The sequence below is a fragment of the Echinococcus granulosus genome (genome assembly GCF_000524195.1).
Source record: "Echinococcus granulosus chromosome Unknown EG_S00109, whole genome shotgun sequence".
Classification (NCBI taxonomy): Eukaryota; Metazoa; Platyhelminthes; class Cestoda; order Cyclophyllidea; family Taeniidae; genus Echinococcus; species Echinococcus granulosus.
Window position 1 is genome coordinate 90,325 of NW_020170489.1, and position 21,220 is coordinate 111,544.

Here is a 21,220-nt window from a genome sequence, read left to right on the forward strand (position 1 = left end):
AGCAAAATTCATTTTTCATTACTACTCGTTCAATCAGTCAGTCACCCGGTCCGTCGTCATTGAGCAAGCAGTCGAGGATGAATTGCGCATTGTTATGAAGCAGGTAGAGGGAGTGATGGGGCGAAAGACAGGCTTTCTGGCTTGTTGTCTGCCATCGCTTGTCATTGCATGGTATGTGACCGTGGACTGGTCGTTCCGTTGCTTACGGATGCTTGACATCCCAATGTCATATAATTTGGCAGTAACACCACGCACATGTTGACTTTTGTGAAAAAATAGAAGAATGGAAGAGTGGAAGAGTTTTGCTGGAAGCGGTGTGCATAACTTTGAGTGATTTAAGGTGCAGAACCACACATCCGAAGTGTCTCATCACGACTTCAGAAGCTATTAAGTAAGTGATGAGAGAAATTTCCGGAGCTGTTGTACTGAGCAAGTAGGAGAGAGGCTGGAATTAAAGGTTGCAGTTTCAACAGACATTTTATGATATGGGGTTGCAGAATTTGCAATCAAATTATGTAGGACATTGTATGGATTGGGATACACAGGATCCACAAGTTGAGACAAGTCTTTGTGGTGGTCTATACCAGACACCAGACGACCTTTTTGGATGCTGAGACATTTCACCCACCACACACCCGCAATCCATTACTTAATGAACTGGCTCTACAGTACTCGAGACAAGGACTTTTTGTTACATTCCGCCAAATTTGGAGTAAATAATCTACACTACTGGTAAGTGATTATTTCCGATGAACCAAACACTTACATTTTCCGAAAAAATCAAAGGAGAAGTTGTAGAGATCATCACCTCACCACACCTTTTGCCTGCACATGTGCACACAGAACGAGAGTGGGGAGAGGATACCACAATCATCCATGGAGGCTAGATCTGTTATCAGTCCTGACAGAAAGTTGAGACACTCCGGGCTCGTGTTGCTTGACCATGACACTAACCCCTCATGGTGGTAATTCATACCTGTTCCTTAGCTCCCTCTACCAGACACATCATCAATTCCCGCACTGGAGTCTCCACACATTGCGTAGGTGCTAAGTCCGCCATGAGCAAAACAGGCCAAATTTTGGATACTCGATACATTTTGAGCACCACAATTAAGGTGAATTGTCTAATTTAGGCTACCTTTCAAAGATCTAGCAATCAGCGCAAAAGAGACCAAAGAAATTGGGATTTGCTCAAGATCGAATGAACATTGGTTAAAAGGGAGGGAAATGGGACCCACCGAAGAAACTTGGTTGGGTAATAATAATGCGCACGTGGATATTGCAGGGATCGCCGAGTTTGGAGAAAGTGAAAGACTCATTGAAGCTCTCGCGTTGATCTAACAACTCCGTGCGCTTGGTTTTGAGCATCTTACCCTGAATGCCCTGACACACCATCACCTTGGCGTAGACACCTACAAAAGTTCAAATGTAGGACTACTCAGAGGCGTTATGGACTGATTTATTTGGAGAGAAACCCTCAGCACTATCCATTGAAGCTAAGTGATAGCATTTTAATCGTCGACCTGGAATCTCAAGGCTTTCTTTAACCACAGCAAAGATGCCTAGCTCATAGGATGACATGAAGCAGGAGGCATGGCTAGTGCTCTGAGTCTTCTAATAGAATTGCAAAGCAATCGCCATAGCCTGAAGGCCATACGGCAGGGTGGAAGTGCAATCTGGTGAGAATGAAGTGCTCAACAGAAGTGTTTACTGAGATGTCCACTAGACTGCTCCACTTTGATGAAACTTTGGACTCATTAGAATTGGGCAGGCACTAAGTCGATTTGAAATCTTCAGTCAAAAAGACTGCAAAGCATTTAAGCATTGAAACAAATGCGGAAATATTTCCGCCTTGAAATTTATGACAAAATGTTAAATGCTATTTTAAATGAACTGAAAAGTTCGGCTTCACTCCAGCGATTGATATTCCTTATTGTGCGCTTCACTGTCTTACTGCAGTGTTTAACACCCTTAAAATGGCTGTGGCGCCTTGATGTGATTGAAGCTAGACTATGTCCGGCAACGACTCTTGACAAGGAGATCGGTGATTTAGGAGGGGCGTGGAGAGATACCACCTCACCCTCTCTCCCTCCCTCCTTTTTCCCTCTCTAAGTAGCCGTCGATTTTGCTTAAAATTAAATGATTAAAAAGCAGAGTTGGATAGAATTGGTTTATAAAAGTTGAATTCGTAAGACTATTTAAATGAGCAGGAATAGTAGATTAATTTCCATTATGAAAAACCGGATAAACTTGCTTGATTACCTAAGTGATCAAAACTGTGCAGGAAATGGTCTGATATGGCAGTTAAATTGGCGATTTTTAGAAGAACTATTGCCCAGTCGAATTTAATATAATGATTTGAAACCTTTAAATGGGTGGCCAAATGAGCGGGTCCTCCGCTAGGCGGCGGGAGCGTCTAGACCCCAGCTCTACTAAACGTTAGTAAGTAGCATGACCTTCAACTCCACTTTGGACCATTACGACCTTCCGGAAGGCTTGCAAGCGCTTCATTAAGATAAAAAAAGTAACAAAAAATAACAAGAATGTTCTCGAGAAGCAGATGAAGTTATGTGAAAAAATGTCGTCATCGCTTGCTAGATTGACAAACGCATCTGTGCAAGAACGTAGATCCCACTTTGTGGACTTTCTGAACGGCGATAAATGAAATAATTTAGGGGTAAAAATAGTTAAACGCTGGTGTCATTTACCAAAATCCTGTGCTTGAGCAATTATTTGTGGGTTAAGAAAGGGAGAATTAAAGCACAAGCAAGCCCCTTTCATCCACTTTATCTCCTTCTTAAAAGATTGTGGGGGAAAGAAAGATCAGCTTCTGATTTGATTTTACTTTTTTTTAAGAAGTAGTTTTGTGACTTAATTTGACTGGCGATTATTAGATCGTAAATTACCAGATAACGGACAAGGGCTTACGCAGTCCAACTTCCCTTCTTACAGACTACATAGCAGATGCGGAAAAAAGCTCACAACTTGATAGAATTTACTGAAACCAACAAGGAAATTTACTTACAGGTAGGCCCCCAATTTCCCATGCTACCAAAAATTAATTCCCTACGTAAACTCACTTATAGGCAGGCCAGTGGCTTTGAGAGGCAAGTTGTGGCATTCAAAAAGGCCAACAGTTAGCCGATCGGCGGACGGGAAGTAGGTGAGAGAGACCACGAGAAGAACGCTCCCTGGGGACTGAAATTTATAGGGGAAAAAAGATTGCATAAAATTAATAAATTGATAAGTGGTGGGAGAATCCGGTATGTTCAACCGTTCTGAGTGTATTTCAAACCCCTTACCGGTGGAGGGTTCAAGTACACATCCTGCGGAGCGAATGGGGTCGTCGAATATGGGGAGTGTAGTGGTTATAGAAGGTAACATTCAACCTTGATTTGGCAGGAATCCAACCAAGATTTAATTTTTAGAGGTTTGTCCTTGATGGTAAAATCACCTTAGGTAGGCTGATAAGATCTTTAAAATGGTAATATTGAGGTAATTTGAGCCTTGAGGTTTGTGGGATAACTAGCTGAAGAGGAAGCATTAGAGTTACTCTAAAAAATTGTCTTTATGAATTAGGCAAACGTAAACTGCATTTATTTTTCAGGCAAATCCGAAAGGAAGTTCTATTTTTTTTTAAATGCATTCTTCCAGCTGTATTATCACCAGACACGGAGAGACTTATCTTGGCACGCGGCACACGGTAAACCTGGAGGTGCGAAATTACGGGGAACATGTCTGGACCCTCAAAAGAAAGCATCACTGGATGGTTAAATTAGCTGTCAATTACGTTTTGCCCACCTAGCTTCAACTTACATTGGAGCCGTCATCCAGCTGGAGGTCTCTCGCGACTCTGATTGGCCGCCATTCGGGTTCGGTCCGGGCAAGAATGGTCAGTGGAAAGGTAATAAAGCCGATTAGAAGGGTTCGTTTTGTCTTCTCAATAGAGAGGACATCCAGACGAATGTTCTGATTGGCCAATTCCCGTTTAGGCAGCTGAAAACAAAAGTGGGATTTATAAGAAGGCAATAGAAAATTGCCCATTCATGGAAATGTCTCACTGCAACCCCTGGGGATATCTGTCTCCCAGTAAACACTCCAATTCTAGCGTTTTTGGGTTATCATTGAAGTCTCAGACATTCTGTAATCGCTTTGAGTTCTAACCATTGGACAGCACAACGTGATGAGCCACTTTGTACAGGCTAATGGGCATAGTAAGGTTAGAGTCATTCGAAATGGGGGAATGGTGACCAGGGTGAGAACCCCAGCGATTCAGTCAGCAAGCAGATAAGCACACGCATCGAAAGCCCTCGTAATGACACCTTCATCGCCCATTTTGGATTTTAACAGCCGTCGCGTTCACTCATACACACAGCAGATCATAAAAACAGTTTTTCCACCTTATTATCAAAAACAGATCACCGAAATTTGGACAGATACACAGATGAGCAAGTTGTCGCATTGCTGATGAAGTTACTCAGTAGTGTAAGCACTTCGTCGAATTTTAGTGCCTAAAAATGACCTTGAGTCTGTTTTCCAACTAGCTACGGAGTACTTAAAGAAAGAAAAGCAATTTAAGTGTCTTTTTCTCCGATTTGTTCAGAACCTCTAACTACTCTGCCACCATTTCATTTATCATGAGGGGATGTAGGGAGACAGCAATGAATGGAATAAGCCTTGTTTAAACAGGACTTTTGGGGGTAGTGGGCGGGCAGATTGGCTCAACCTCGGGACCGAGTAGGCGTCATTGATCCCCAAGGGGCGAGCATAACCCGATCACCATAAAATCTGGAGTATTTCTCATTTTCCAACATTATGCAATACAGGCTTTCTACCTTTAAACCTTTTTCTGGAGACAGAAGGGTCAAACAATGAAGATATTCCAGTTGTCAAATTCAATGATGAAGTACGTGTCATAATTTGACTGCTTCATTAGCTGTCAGCATCTATTCAGATTTAAATTCTCTTTCTTACTTACTGCTTAACAGCTCGTGATACGTCTACACGCCAGCTGTGCAAACTATCACATCTACTCCCCGCAAGAAAGGTGGTGACACTTGACTTCTTGTCTGAAGATCAAGAAATCCCATCAACAATGAGCTTTGGTAATTCGGACAGCCAGCAAAACAACCCCTTGATTACTTTGCTTGAGTGACCTCTTAGTTGGGTGCTTTAATTATGTCTTTAGGGGCGGAGAGGAGAGGCGAGGTGAGTGAGGGGGAAGAAGAAGCGAAAATGCACAAATTTATGCGCACCATCACAGATGACTTATTTTTCCAACTCTGCCGAAACCTTTAAAGGAGCAGTCGATAGTCGTAGCTGTTGAAGAGAGCGGTACTTCCGACAACAGGCCAAGTTAAATAGCGTGGGAGATATTTAAGAATACGACCTTAGAGATCTGTAAATTTTACACTAGGGAGTTGTATTTCTCCTCAAAATTCCCTAATTTATTAGAAGATAACATGTCAGATATCTTGCTCGATTTTTGGGGCTTAAGAGTCGGTATAGCTTCTAGCAGGCGATGGACTATGTGAGGATCAAGTGAATTTCGACCTACTTAACCGAGGAGAACTAAAAAACACTCTGAAATTTCGGCATTTTCAAGTAAAATTTTTAAAGGAATTAGAGGCGTCAACGTACTTGAAATGTGAAGGACTCCTCAAACGTCGGATTGTTAGTCTGTTTCTTGATTGACGTCGTGTGGAACTTTCTCTCCGAGTTTTCCACATAGACTCTACAAATTAATGGAACATTAATATCGCGTAAAGAAGAGGCTCTCAAAACATTAGGCCATCGAATACACTTTGGCAATTATTCAGACAGTAGCTTGGAACCAATCTGACCTCGGCATAAAGTTGAATCGACTTGGCAACATTCTCGTGTCCTTGAGAAAAGTCTCCCGACATCTTTATCTTAAGGGAAGGCGATATCTCATAAAATTTGAGATCTTCATGGATTCAAACTCTGTTAATTGTCTCGAAGGTAGGGAAATCTACTGGAAACTCAGTGGCCTTATGTAGCAGAAATAGATTTGGGCTCATGAGCGTATCCCCTACAGAAATGCCCCGCTCTAGGAGGTTGAGTTGGTCAGAGATAGCCAAGGGTATCTATTTGTTGCTCAAATTTGGGGCACAAAGACTGTTTTTTCCTCACAAATCAGTTAGGAAGCAGTATAAAACCGCGCGGTATTTTACAGGGCGCATTGAACAGGCAGGTAAAGGACAACTAGGGGGTCTTTGAAGTTTACCGCCTGTCATCCGCTATTGATGGATGTAAGTGGAGCCCATTCGCCCAACTTCAACACGGCTTTTAATTTTAAGTCGATATAGAGGGGAGCGAAGTGCTTCAACATTGTTAGGATTTTTTAGGTGCAATTGTTCATTGTCACCAAATGGGAGAGGACTTTTAGCTAATCAACTGACCGACTCGAGCCGAGAAATGATCTGTGTAGTCTAAGGGTGTACAAACAAAACGAGTCAACCACCTCACAGCTCATTCTCAGAGGACCATGCTTACCGTGTTTATGCATGATCCCTATAAGTGGGACTATTCGGACTGTCAGAAGCCAAACAGCAAACGCGCCTGAGCTCCTCTGATTTCGAATAACACTGATTCGAAGGAAGATAGGACTAGGAATTCAATCGGAAAGTGGTGACATTCTTATAAGGTGCAACAAAATTCACGCTCCACCTTAGTTTGGAAGGAAGAGAGATCCTTTCCCCTATTCTTCTGGGGACAGTTCTTCAGGTGGTGATCGCCACCTCTTCTTGACATCCGCCCTACCGTCAAGCAGTCATAAGAAGTTGAGTAGGCAAGTGGGAAAGATAAGTGGGTAGGTTTATGTTTCCTTGAAAAGTGGAGTCTGGCAGATAGAAATTACGGCTCGCACAGAAGCCGCCAATCCCCTAGCCTTGGCACTGGCATTTAATGATAATATGTGAAGGGTAATAAACAAATGGAGAATAGGGACGAAGGCGATTGCGCCCATACTGATCGCTTCTAGAGACAAAGTACTTGATAAGCGTGATCTTTGCAAGCTTGTATCTACCTTAAAATAGATGTCAGAAGCGATTATTCAGTGAATAATGTGTTCGAAGTGTACCTTTCATGAATATGTCCAAAGTTATCTTCTGCGTTGTAGGAACAACTGGAAAAGTGAAGGCAGATTAAACAAATCCAAAAAGCATTAATGGCCCATTCACTGGTCATTATTTGATATATTCCGGCTTCTCTTTATCTTACTCAAATCTACAACAATTTGCAGCCAGATTGTAAGGTCCCATCCTTCTTATTGCCAAAGGTGAAATCCTATTTCCCCACCACTGTTTACCGGTTTCACAGCTTTCAACCGATAATATAAATGTGAACTTCATTTTCCATTACTTTCTAGGAAAGATGTATGATCGCTATGGGGAGGGAAAACGGCCTGGGCATAACAAAATCGACTCGAACGTGACGTCTTGAAGGCTACCAACTTAGCAATCTCACAGCAGGAATAGCGAGCTACCTCATTCTGTGTCTCCATTTTGTTCAGTCGAAAAATAAAGCAAAATTCCGAGTTTTTCCCTGAATTAAATAGGTAATTCTGACCTGAGAGCAGAGGATAGAATTGGAGCTTCAAATCACCTGAGTGGACAGCTGTATAGCCTGATGTACATTAGCGGTAGGTAGGGGTAGGTGGACAGCCTTAAATTCAGTGGGTCCAGGGACACTGCCATACTAAGCGGGTAAGCTATAGGGCAAAAAAGAGATCTAGAAGAGGAGCAGTGAAAATAGGAAAGAAAATACGGAAAAATGCAGGTTTTTTTCTATTAAGACAATCAAGCTGAGTGCTCCACTCCCTCTCCCTCTGGAGGCGATGAGCTCATCCCCAGTCACCACCTTCCCTACTTCCCCTTTTAACTGTCTGCCAAGTTTTGCATCGTGCATACCGAAGTAGAGGGTGGTTAGCACCACTTGAATGAACACTACAAAGAGAAGTGTAATGCATAAACCCATCCAAAAAGAGCACCTCCTTCTGACTGACAACTTCTGAGGGCCAAGAGGAGCAACTGTTCCCCTGAGTTGCACCCAATTGCATAATCGGTGCTTGACTCACAGCCGTGTAGACAATCGCATTTGTAGGAGGATCACGCCCGAACTAGGCAGTAATAGTCCTCTGCGAATGAATTGTGAGGCGGTGGGCCCATTTCATTGTCTAGCGTCGAACTACACGAGTAATCATTCATCAAAAATCAGTCGTTTCGAATGCAGCCCTATCTTGGTGGCATATTTTTACAAGGTCAAAGTAGTGTTAATAAATGCAAAATCTTTTCACTTCACTATCACCATCTTTTGTCTGTGAGTGGAGCCTACTTGGGAGGTTTCCACGATCTTCCCAAGTGGTGTGAATGCAGAGGCATGGCTTCAGCATCCTCGTTGACTCACTTATAAGTGCCCTCTATTCATGAATAAATTAATATATCAAAAGTGAAACGCCTTAATCTCCCATTATCTTTTCTAATTTTAGACTAAAATAAATAATGCCTTTTTACACTCTTCCTTTGCATGAATGTCACCTACAAAGGTCATCAAAATCGCGAGGACTACCCAAGCCTATCTGTTATTTTGAGTTTCACCTCACAAGATGCTCTAAGAAAGTTAATTTTTGAAAGAAAGGCCTCCATTCTGTTGCTCATTTTCTTTTTGGGAATTTTCAAACAACTGGCAGATAAACTCCGTTACATTGTGCTCTATTATTGTCTCACAGCGTCTGCACTTTAAGTCTAATGTAGCAATACATTTTTAGACAAGGAATAGAGGCTCTAACTTCTTCGCAGACTGGTCGGAAAAGGCCTACGCTTGCCTCCATCTCTGCTGTGTATTTTAGGGTACACACTATGCCGCCACAGTAGCCCCTCCCCTATTGTAACAGGGGTCATTGGAGAAGTCTCGAAAACTACCCCACCTCCACCTTTTTCCATTGTGGATAAACACATTTAACTTGTCCAGCAATACCTATTCAAATGGCTGAATAAAAACAAAAAATATGTTTTTTTTTCTACAATTCGCGGTGGTAGATGGCGCAGTACGGCAAAACAGATCTTCCTCCTACTCTCCAGATATCCTTCTTGTTTAGAATACATTGGTAACTGATAAACAATGAAGATTCTCGGCGAGAACAGAACAAATGCGTCTATTTGCATTGAGGGACGGATTTACTGACTAAGCAAGTGGTTAACATAGCGATCTGAGACTTTCTCGAAGACATCAGAAGACACAATACTGAGACAGAATATGTACTGTCGAAGGATAGAAGGGCTGAGTTACAGGCCTGGCTTGGATGCCAGGCTGCCCGGTGAAAATGCAATGGCGGAACCCCTAATTGGCTTGTTACTAAAACTGAGAGCTGAATAAACAAGCAAAGCATTTTCCATTTAGTCCAACTTCGACAATTAGTCAGACATACTCAGTCACGTAAAACGCAGACAGGAAGTTGTTTTGGATCATTAGCCCACTTTCATATGATGAAATGGCCGTTTAGCCAAGCGGATGTGATCGGAGCTTAAAGGTTTTACTAGCCAAGAGGAAGTAGCCTCCAAAGATGGAGAAACACCTCGTAAAAATTTTACCTCAAGAAGGTGTAGCACCTTCCGGAAGTAGTAAGCTAATCCATCTTATGCACCAACGGGCGAATCGCTTCACCTCCAAAAGACGGCTTGCCTGAAGCCTGTGTGGTGCACTGCGGTTGTATTCGTTCACTTGCCTAAAGATCGGTCAGCAATCATACCCGAGATTCATCTCCTTAATAAGATATTGGAGGTACTCTTCTGCTGGAAGATCGTACACCACACTCCGCATCTATAAGATATTCACGTTCTAAATGGGGGGAGAAAGTGGAGAGATGAAGCGGGATGGAAATGTTAGTAGCTTGAGTGAGATTATCAACCTTTAGAGTTTAGATCTTATAAAAGAAACTTCTGGCAAGTTTGGTTTGCCAGAAAAGGGTCACACTTTGTTAGTTCACGGAATGGGTTAGGTGGTGCAAAGAAAATAGGTTAAAAAGTCGGGCTGCGAAGACGATTTAAATCACCGATTAGGATTTAACTACGGAACAAAGTGTTTAAGCTGCCTGCAATCCAAGAAGTACATTCTTGCCCAACTCTGTAGAAGGTCCAATTGACACCTAATCTCCAAACTCTCGCTCACACCTGCCTGATTGTCTCACCTCCAGCTGGGGCGTTCCCCAACTCTACCGTCAACCACTCGAAGAGCGGTCACCATGGCTACGTGCGACTCAAGTCACCGAGGCCAAACGCCGAGGCGACTCAAAAGCATCTCACAGGCAGACTCACTCTCCAGCCGGCTCTGCTTTGTAGCCACGATGTAAGCACCCACTGATCGTGCCTCCTTTGGGTACTGACTACTTCAGTCAATGAAGACGTCCGTTTGAAGACTTAATCCACCAATTATCTGGATGAGGGCCTCTGTAGGGCCCAGGAACACCATTCTGGGAACTCCGAGCCATAAAGGTAACAACCCAGTTGGCAGTGCAAATTCATTTTAAATGTTTCTTTCTGATTATATTTTCAGTAGTGCATATTTGCACTGCTATATTTGAACCGCCGGATAAGAAAACTATTAGGAATGACAGCCTTTTTAACCTCTCTGATAAAATATTTGTTTTAAAGGCTTGATTTCTTCTATTTGCGAACTCTCAGCCCGTCTTTACGTAAATTGGTGTGACCTCAGACAGGACTCGGGACTCAAGGTGAGGGTATCGAGAACGAAAGGGTCAAGTTCAGCCTATCTAAATACAGCAGTATGAGGTGAGATGGTAAAGTGAGGGAAGTGCGACAACTATCAATTAAAAAGGAGGAATGGAAGAAAGGTATTAAACTTATTCTCGTCCATGTTTTCACCTAAGTAGGAATTGGTGTGCAAAAGTGGTAACTTCTATTTTAGTTATTCCACTTAACTGATTTCCTCCAAAAGGCTGCAAATTACTTTTTACACATCAGCACCCACAAAGCCTAGGTCTTAGAAATCTGAAGATACAAGTTATACCAGCATTTTCAGATGCGATATGTGGGCTCAGAGGAGAATTCGGGGAGCGTCACATATGTGTGACCCCTATAGCGAACATATCAAACTAATGCGATGGTTTCTACTTACTTAATACTCCGAGTCTAATGGGTGACAGGTGCTGTTTTCAATGGCCTTTCATCTGTCCATTATTATGGATGACGACACGTACACTGCTACTCATTTGGCAAAGCATAGAGAAGTAAACACAGGAGATTTAATGCAGAAAAGGTCATAAATTCTTCAAGTTACACTGTTTAAGAACAAAAAACCAACATGTAACAGAGTTTTACGGAAAATTGTTAGAACTGATTCAATTTGATAGTTGCTGTGATACAATATGCGGGCGCAGATGAGAAGCCGATGCGCGTCACACATGCGTGACACCTATGTCGAACACGTAAAACTTATGTGATGGTCTCTGCTTACTTCATATCTTTAGCATGATAATAGACAGATGATGCTTTTAACAATCTTTTATCCATTTATCATGAAAAACAAAAACATACATGATAGACATGGGCAGGATCTAATAAACAGCACTACAAGTACAGAGTTGATTTATTCTTTCACTTTACATTCAAACTAGCGCCTGAGGCGAACACTTACTAAAAAGTCCTTAAAAACGTGCCAGAATATGATCAGCCTAATGTACTTGATTGGATAGATTCTCCTCTACGAACAAATTCTTCACAAAATGGGTTTCCTATTCATTTCACGGCCAAAATAAAATATTTTCATCGAAGTCAATGAACGACGCGTCTCTGCTGTATCTATCAGCCACTTTCACATTACAATTTAACCTTCTTGTTTTCCATCCTTTCTGGCGAAGGACTAAGGTCATTTAAATCAGACCATCTTTCCGACGGCCAAGCTATAAGCGGCGCGATCTGAGAGAACCCCCGAATGACAAACTAATTTATGTAGCCCATAAATCTAATCAAGCCGTCATGCTTCAAGTCATCAAAAGCTTCAAAACACATGTTTCACGCTCCTCTGGTTGCAGCCTGATGTATTCGGATCAGAATTAGCTGTGGTTCCTGCGGGCCCTTCAAAATCACTTCCTGTCTACGGGGTGAAATGGAAAAGTCAATTGGACAAGGTGACTCAGCTCAAAATACAACAGCTCCTTTACCGACTGTATAAGTGAAGTCATTTGTTGGAAATATTTCTCTCTTGATAGACAATGGGATGAGGAATTCTAGGAGTAACGGTTTCTGCCTTTTATGGGCCAAGAGACACACATCATTAGGTGTACTGCCTTCGCTGAATCAGGGAATATACGGCATCAGCCAATTTGGCTGTCATCAACCAGGGCAACCCGAAAAATCGTGATCTATCAGCGCAAAAAGGGAACTAAAACTTGGACGTTTTTACGTCTGAAGTGAAAAATAAACATCTTTTACAGCCTATAGAGTCTCTACGTGAAGACGGAGTAAGATAAAGTGTGCAGCACCTTCCTGTAAGGAAAGACACAAGTTCTACAATTTATGTATTAGAAGGGGAGGAAAGGAGGGTGGGCGGGTGACCGGACATCAGTCACCTATAGACACACAGATCCAAGATGTCCGGGACGCGTTGCTTCATTGAATTGCTAAGACACGAAATCCAAAAGAAATCTACGTCTCATGCGACACACCGCTAGTCATTTGGCAAAGCATATGGAGGTAAAAATAGGAGATTTTTGTGCAGATTAGGCCATAAATTTTTATATTGTATGGTTTAAGAACACAAAAGACCCAAAATAGAGATTTTATGGAAAAACTAAAACTAACTCTCTGGAACAGTTAGAAGACCCCTGTTCCAGTGGATTTTGGATGTTTAATTATCGTGGCGTAGAAATTTTTACTTCTAGTTGAGCGAAAGAGGGATAAGGGACCAACCTGATACGACAGTCCTGACTGGGTGCCGGTGTGAGAAGGCTGAGTGAGGTCATATCGTTGGAGATGATGGCAGAGGAGGAGCGAAAGGATTGATAACGTGGAGAGCGGAGGTTACGCGCCTTGTGGATGGTAATACGCAGTTGTTCGGCGGTCTCGTAATAGGAGATGGTGAACCAAACACGACCCAGATGATCAATCGGCACATCGTAGAGGTCCTCGTTGGTTTCACTCAAGTAGAGGTTTGGGTCGAGACGACCCAGCTCTCGGCTCTTGGCTGAAATATGAAGATGGAGCAATGTATTGCTTCACTCTACCCCACTGCCTATAATTCCTTGACGTTATTTCTTGAGACGATGACCTCCGTCATCTCCTAATATTAGCATGGGGCGAGTGCATTTAAGGTAGGGCATACGGTTAAGAAATTAGAGTGAAGTGGGAAAGGGGGCGCCTAAAGCTGGGCTCAGATTATTTGCTCTTGGAGGCAGAAGTAGAATCCGCAAAAATGAAGAATTTGAGATGGTCTTCAGGAGTTATTTCATCTTCTTCTGGAAATCTGCTTCACCTGGTTGGAGGATAAACCACCTCAACGACACAGTGAAGAGTTACTTTCACATGACCTACATTCAAATTAGCTTCAAAGAGTAATGAATTTTTTGCAACTGAAAGCAAAATTACTTGTTGGATGATAGACTTGGGGAATTATTTATGAATGAAAAAATTTTAATTAGTTGAATGGGTAGGCGATCCGATGAGCGTCATTTCCGTTAAATTTTTCAAGACGCGGGTAAGCGCAAACAGGAAGTAGTCGGGTTGCAACAATTAATTTTATCCCTATACAAATAAAAAAACGCACCAGTACGGCTTTTTTAGATTATATTCTGCCTTAAAAATGGACTTCATTCCACATTTTTGCAGTTTTATTGGACTACAGTTCGGCAGATACTACTTAATTCAATAACAGCAACAAGTAGGATATGAAATGAGCAAATTCCCCTCCAGTGATGCATGCTATAAATTTAGCCTGAGCTTATAGCGACAGTTCCATTTTACACCTAGCGAGAAATTGGAGGGAACAAAAGAAGTGACAGCTTTTCACCACGACCCCTTTGACTTAACACATTCATCCTGTCCAGTCAGCGAATCGCTCAGTACGACGAGCAACCTTCTTCATGCCCCCTACCTGGACCCACCTCTCGCCATTTACCATGGGATGGTTAATCACAGAATTTGTAGGAAAACAAAATTTTTTTTTATTAAAACAATCCATCAGGATGTTTTGCGTGATGATGCACTGCTTCAGGTGGACATGAATTTCCGTCTCAGTGAAACATCAAATTTCCCTACATCTTTAATCCTCCTTGATACTGTAAGGCAAAAAGTCGTAGCGTATTTTAAAGTAAGTTTTTTTTGAAAAAAAGCAAAAAAGAGGCGTTTTTTCAACCCCGAGGCTTTTAAATAACTCAATTTTGTGTATATGACTCAGTCCGACAAAAGTTGATCCCTTAAGGAGCAAATGAAGGTGGGAAAAATCAGTTAGTCACTCCACAGAAAGATTTTTAGAGAAAATGGAGTTTTAAGAATAAAAGAGAGCCTTTTAGGGGGTTTATTCTGTCCGCTTATTTCGAAATCAGCCTATTTTGAGTAGGACCAAAATATTTACCCCCGCCTTCAACGGAGGACAAGGAAAGTCGACCGAAGCTGTAGGGGATGTTAGTATACTTGCTTCGTGGGGCTATAGTCTCGAGAAAATTAGGGAGTCGCATAGAAATTTACACTTTGCCACATTTTCTTCTGTGACATAAAGCAATAAATTCGCATCTTTCCGGAGAGTTCACTCATCCCTGAATTATTCACGAGGCGCAACACCTGCGATACACGAGGGTATACCGGTTGCCTTAAAACGCGGACCCGCACTTCCATTAAACCTATTTCTGGATCTGGAGCGGAAAGGAGAGCCATCTGCACTTTACGCAATCAAAAAAATAGGGAACATATCCATTTTCCCCAATTCCATCGCTAAACAAAAGTCGGTGATGATGTCTCAGTTTTGTAGCTATCCTTTAGCAGTGTTTATGGGAAGTCATGACTTGACATTCATTGAATAAAAAATAAAGAAATTGTTATGCCGCACTTTTTGTACAAGCGAAAAAAGAAACGAAAGCAATTTTTGGGAAATTCGCCTCCGAAGAAGGCTTTCTCCACACCAAGCATCAGTTCCACACGTCAGGTGGGCAGTGTGACCCACTTACCAATTCATGAGGGTGGAGTTTGAACTTTACGGTGGAACAGGAGACATGACAGTTTCGTTTCCCTACATAGCTCGCCTCTGAAGCTATGACTTGACGTTGGTGGTTAAGGTGAGTGGGTAGTTATTGTGGCAGAGAGGCGGGAAGGCTCATTTAGGAGACTATCCCCCATCTTGGGTACGCTATCCAAAACATTTGCTCACTGATGAAAGCAGATAAAAAGGAAGACCATTGTTAACTTTGACTTACTGTTTTCGGCACTATGAAGCAACTTTGGCCCTTTTTAAGCAGACAACAGTTTCCAAGATAGCCAATGTGCCTACAAATCTGCATAAATTTAAAGGGTATAAACTCATTTCTAACCCTGTTATCTGTCAAGAGAACGAAATGCTTGATCAGAGGGATAAAGCGCGGAAATTTTTCATCCGCTTCCTTGCCAGCTTGTTCGCCTTTTGAGCGGAGAGAGCTCCATGTCCCCTCAAAATTGATTCATGGGAGAAATTTTTCGACCTATTAAATACTTTAACAACAAAGCTTTGGGTAAAGAAGGCAAATAAAATTTATCTGATTTTTGCTTTTTGTTAAATTCTAGAAGAAATCTGTTCTACATCTAATAAAGTATTAATGTTCACTGGTCTATCGATGGAATGGATGCTTCGAAGGGAGATGGTTGGAAGTTCCGAGGCGTGTGGTTGCTTCAACTCTTAAAATGGCCCCCTAAGTACTCATGAAAGGGAAAGTGTACATTGGTTACTAATGAAATACTCTTTGTGTTTTTACTAAGGTCAAAACGGCCTCGATAGCTCTTTCAAAGGGCTAAACTGCAAAAATGGGACGAATTTTAAGGATTTAGACCAACTCAGAGCTAATCTTGCAAAAAACATTTACCATAAAGCTCCGAAGGTCCCTTTCGGATTCAATGCATAAAAGAGGCTTAAAAATAGCAGGATAGAATCAATTTGCTGCTTAAGTCGAATGCCTAGAATCTAAAAAATCTTTAAAGTCAGATGGATTTTTTCTTTTTCGAAGTTCGAACTGGCTTTGTCACTCACCAAAAGCGCTGGGTCTGTACTTGATCGGGGTACTCCAGCCGGACGGGCTGTCCATTTCTCGAAGTGAGGAGGTGCTTTCTACTGTTGATTGTTGCATAAAGGAGGGAGTCGGCGCTGACACTGGCAGTGGAAGGGAACGCCAGCCCTCAACTACTCGACTCCTTATGGTCTGTAGCATTCTCTCCGTCTCTCGGCTTTGTCGATGCAGCTTTTTCCTCGACACATCCCTCGAGGCGGTTTCAATCAGCCCAGACAACGGTGTGAAGAGGCTTAAATACTGTAAGGGGAGAGTGGGCGGATGCACACATGTCTGCTGAAGTGTGCCAGGTTGATTAGCCAATCAGGATGCAGCAACCGATGAGGATGCAACCATTCAGGTTACTACAGTCTATCAAAATTGTTCATCAATTAATTTTTTTTGTGTTTTATGCCTGGGTTGATTTACCACAGCTAGAGGGTGTTATCTTACCTTTGACACAAAATTTACACCATTTTTGGCCCAAATTCTAACTAACTCAAATGATATCTGGCTCGCCCTTTTTTAGTTATCACCGTCCACTTTTAATCAAAGCTGAATTTATGTCCATCGTTATACCTAGTTTAACTTGAATGTAGAAGTTGGCAAAGACGGTTTTACGTGAGTGGACAGTTGAGGGAGTGCCCAAATAAGATACTACCAGTGATGGAGCGATGTATCCGCAATTTGGCCGGAAGCTACTCCAAGACCAAACCAAGTAAAGAGTAATTTTAAGGCATTCTGCAACTTAAGCACAATTATTACACGAATGCAGCCAAAGATATAGAACTAGGTTATTCTCCAGGAATTTTGTTTGCCTAGTTCCTTAGTGAATGTACAAATTCAGGGGGTACCTCCTAGATCCACCAGACCTCCAAGCATTAGGTTCTCTTCCTTTTCGTTCCATTTACAGCCTGAACTTCTTTCTTTGGATCTTATCCTTTTCTGATGGTACGGAAAGTTTTACTGCCCTGATTTATAACCCACACACTGATCTTGGTTAAGTAGGTAAGAGAGAGCCAGTCTTCCCCCATAATATTACTAGCTGGAGTTAGATAGGTTATGACAGCAAGTACGCGCACATGCGATAAGATTTTTTTTTAAAATTGCATCCACCAAGTAAGAGTAGACAAATGCTAAGACGATAATATAATTGAAAGGATAATGAACATTGGCGCTACAATTAAGGTGATTTTATTCAAGCACATCTTTTTCCATTTAGACACATGAAATAAAACATTTCGTCTTGTTCAAAGAAGAAATAATTCTCAACATTGAAATATTTTTAAGGATTTTAAGTGCACAACAGTATGATACCTGCTTATTTTGGGTGACCAGCGGGTTAATGTGTTGCAGTATCCCTCAAGGTCGGGATTCAGTGGTATCTCGACTTTCGCTGCGGTCAAAACAGGTGCCGACGAAGCGCATGTCGTTGAGAGTAGAACCAGAGGCTGCAACTGGCATGCCAGCCCCACATGTTAAAGTTAGTGGGTGTTGTGATGGGAAGGAGCGGCTCTACAACGTAGTCACCTGTACAATATTTCCACCTATAGGAGAATGTGGCGTTTCCTCCTCATTGACTGGTAGGCTCAAACACCACTTTATTATCACAAATTTGGATTGTTACTTAGTAGTATAATGCCTTGCTACTTTGTTTAATGCTGTGTTTGCATGCACGGGAACTGAAGTCCCAGATTGTACTTTTGCTCCACGCCACGTCAGTCAGTAGTCTCAGCTCCTCCTTCTGCCATGCTATCATGACTTCTCTCTACTTCAGCAAAAACTCGGGACTCTGAATTGGCGGCAGTGGTAAGCAAACCCGATCCTAAAGGGTAGTCACCCTAATTTTTGTTACTGAATGTTAAAACTTAAAGTGATGGAAGAAGAAAATGTGCTAGAGATTAGCTAATCAGTGAAGACCAATAACAGAAGGATTGAAAATGGTATCTACCTTTGGCAGCCACCCCAGTTCCAAGTTCTGCAAAAAATCCTACCGACATTTGAGGAGACAGTAGCTGTGACCCATCTGGAAGAGCTCATTGCGGAGTTGTCCATGATGTCTATATGAAGATGTCAATTGAGTGAACAGGCAATGCCTCCTTTAACTTTCCGCTAGCTAGAGAGAGCCAAAATAGATATATTGGCTGGATAGCACTGAATTGAAAATATGGCGATAGAGAGATGGAGACGTAAAACTTTATCCCATAAAACTACGATCAAATGACCTCGCTTTTAGGCCAGCGTTCTTACCACTAATGATGTGCGTACGAAATGACCTCGTTGCAGTGCTTTATCTAGTCCTCAGGGGTGTAAGAATAGTACATTTCCCTTTTCCCCAGCATAGCTCCCAAAAAGGACCAAAATGCAGACGTGGTGGGATTGTTAGAGGGAACAGCAAATTTGAAGACTGATGTAAATGGTTTGCCGGTGTTTTTTTTTACAGCGCTGACTACGTTGCGGTGGCCGACGCAGGAGGCTGACTAAGAGGACCGTCGGGGAAGACGCTCAAGAAGAAGGAGGGCTAGTTAAGGCTTTGATAGCTTGTTTAAGCCTGTATTTAATTGCTTAAGTACATTAATCTCGGTAGATTGCATTTCCTCTTAGACCACGCCACTAGTTACTCAGCCCTTCCGTACGTCAGCAATATATCTTTTGCAGTAATACCACGATTTTGGGGAAGACTCGGGAGGGGCACAATAAATGTCAGCTCAATTTAAAGATGTCCTTATTTGATAGGATGTTAAATCGAAAGCAGTAAAAACCTTTTCAACTACCTGGTACAGTAAATTTGGCCCGAAATGGGATATGCATGGAGACCGGATTAGGGACACTTACTGTCTTCTGTTGCTGTCACTATTTTACACCGCCACTAGGTGATCCACTAACTGCAAGTGGGTTCATATTTATTATCAACAAAAGTGGGCTAAAATAAAATCCCCTAAATCAAGAATGTTATTCAATTTTTTCCCTAGCAAACCAATCAATCAAGGTTTTAAAAAATTAACTAGCGACTGAACAAAAAGAGCTCATTTTCCTACCGAGGGGTAATAGCCACTTTTCAACAGCAGTGAAGTCTCCAGATCCTCTGTGAAAGGCTTCCACATAAAATGAGGCAGATTTAGACACCTGCTTATTAGAGACTCGTTTTCGTGTTGAAGACTGCCTGAAAATTGTATTACTACGAAAAGACCGAATAATAAACTAAAATGAAGGCATCTGAATGAAGAAGAAACACTTTTAAAAAATTTTAAATGTTAATTATTTTAATGATTGTCTGGCCTAAGGAATGATTGGTTGAATTTCAAAAAAGTAATATGGGGCATTATAGTGAATGGAAAGATATTTACTGGGGTGCCATAGCGATTTGATGGTTTGTTTAACTAAGCAATCTCGGCAGGCTGCACTTCCGCTGGGCGAAGTGGCCTTCTGAGCAAGCTGGTGGCCCACCAGCCCCTCTTCCACACCAGTTCGCAGCAGGTCCTTCCGCACTGCTTCGGCTCATCGCCACATCCGTGCAGACACGGTCTGTTATGGCAGCGCGAAGTAATTCCCTTTCTATGGTTAAGGTCGTTTTCACGGACTGAGTTACTTTCAGCTGCTATTATTAGTAAAATATATTTACGTAAAATATGCCTTAGTGAGTCTTTTAGTAGACCAACTGTTAAGGTGAATGCCCCACTTTCCTACTCAACGTGGTTTGAAGCCCAAATTATTTTAGTCCACACATGGTGTTTGGAAATATGAGCTGGAGTTCATTTTTTACCATTTCAACAGTATTCATTGACTAGACTTCTTTGTTTTTTGTAAAATTCCTCAGACGATTCTTAAAAGCCATCCATTTTTAAGCTGTGACGCTGGAGTTACGGCCATGTGGAGTCTTCTTTGCAAAAGTCTGTCAATTTCAGTGTATTTTACCACCAGCAATGTTCCTCATTCCTAAAAATTTTTACTGACTGATGTTAAAAAGAAAGGTAGTAGCATGCCAAAAGTCTAGGATATAAAAAACATTGGATGCTTCTATTTTCCCCACCGAAAGTCCATATCCTCCATGTTAAAAGTGGATGAAAGTATTAGAATGAACTCCCTCTTCCCCTAATCGGCACTACGGCATAGCATTTGTTGGTGAAGACTCGAGGGACATCCTTTATACCGAGGGTTTTATAGTGATAGTCAGTTGAGGCGGCCTAGATCAGCACATCCATTCAGCAAGAAACTTTAAAAGGTGTCAAAGCCGACGTCTGTGTGTTCAATTATTTTGGGTGAAAAAAGGCGGGGGTCAAATGGGACTTTTTTCAAGTAGAAAGGAGGTATTGTTTTCTAGATCAAATGAGAAAAATAAGAACGAATATTATACTTTTGGCGATTTTTTTCGTGAGGAAATTGTACATTTCTATGCAGGAAGTGGAAAATTCAGGTCCTGCGTGAATCTGATCGCCTCTTACCTGTTTTCTCTCCTTCGATTCTGGATGCGCTTTTACTTGAATGACGTTTGAGTTTCTGCGAAAACGAACTTTAGATGGACACTATTATATATTTTCCACTGGAAAAATTCTTTTGTTTTGTTGAATGATAGTTCTACCACCCTAACCTTAGGCAGTGACAACCCAGAGTGGTGATGGAAGAGTATTCTGCTTACTAATACACCACTAGCCTTTCCCAAAGGTCTGCTGCTGAGGCGGAACCACAATCTGCGGCGACTGAAGTGCCTGCGCGTAGTCGTCCGCACAGCCAAACAGGGCAATATGCTCGTTCGTCTACAACCTTTGGCTGATCATCCATCAATTTTGGCAAACTTGGTGTCAAAGACAACAGCATTAGTCTCTGAGGGGAAGAGGAATCCTAATTTCCTATAACATGTTACAGAAATCACAACCGGGGTAGTCAAGATATAAGGCCACGGAGGAACGCGGTCTTGACTGCCGACAAGGTGTCCCCAATCACGGAGGCTTGACACATTCA

The 21,220-nt window shown here is 42.0% G+C and overlaps 3 protein-coding genes across 3 annotated transcripts in view; all 3 read right to left on the reverse strand. All coding sequences in view use genetic code 11, as the record gives it.

Annotated features, from left to right (window-relative positions):
• Window positions 1-5,875, reverse strand: part of EGR_08522 (Synaptotagmin-5) — a gene marked incomplete at both ends in the record, with an annotated part of 6,131 nt that extends 256 nt beyond the window's left edge. Inside the window, 5 exons of the mRNA XM_024497771.1 lie at window positions 1,239-1,412; window positions 3,081-3,198; window positions 3,817-3,996; window positions 5,641-5,734; window positions 5,844-5,875. Of these exons, the coding sequence (XP_024347807.1) occupies window positions 1,239-1,412; window positions 3,081-3,198; window positions 3,817-3,996; window positions 5,641-5,734; window positions 5,844-5,875 (598 nt within the window). The remainder of the gene's footprint in view (window positions 1-1,238; window positions 1,413-3,080; window positions 3,199-3,816; window positions 3,997-5,640; window positions 5,735-5,843) is intronic.
• Window positions 5,876-12,484: 6,609 nt separating this feature from the next.
• Window positions 12,485-17,725, reverse strand: EGR_08523 (synaptotagmin XV-a; the record flags this gene model as incomplete). Its single annotated transcript, XM_024497772.1, has 4 exons — window positions 12,485-12,524; window positions 12,948-13,221; window positions 16,246-16,522; window positions 17,681-17,725. The coding sequence occupies 4 exons, from the start codon at window positions 17,723-17,725 to the stop codon at window positions 12,485-12,487; spliced, it is 636 nt and encodes a 211-aa protein (XP_024347808.1).
• A 2,751-nt stretch (window positions 17,726-20,476) lies between these two features.
• EGR_08524 (hypothetical protein) overlaps window positions 20,477-21,220 on the reverse strand; it is a gene marked incomplete at both ends in the record, with an annotated part of 11,411 nt that continues 10,667 nt past the window's right edge. Inside the window, 2 exons of the mRNA XM_024497773.1 lie at window positions 20,477-20,578; window positions 20,704-20,784. Coding sequence (XP_024347809.1) covers window positions 20,477-20,578; window positions 20,704-20,784 — 183 coding nt within the window. The remainder of the gene's footprint in view (window positions 20,579-20,703; window positions 20,785-21,220) is intronic.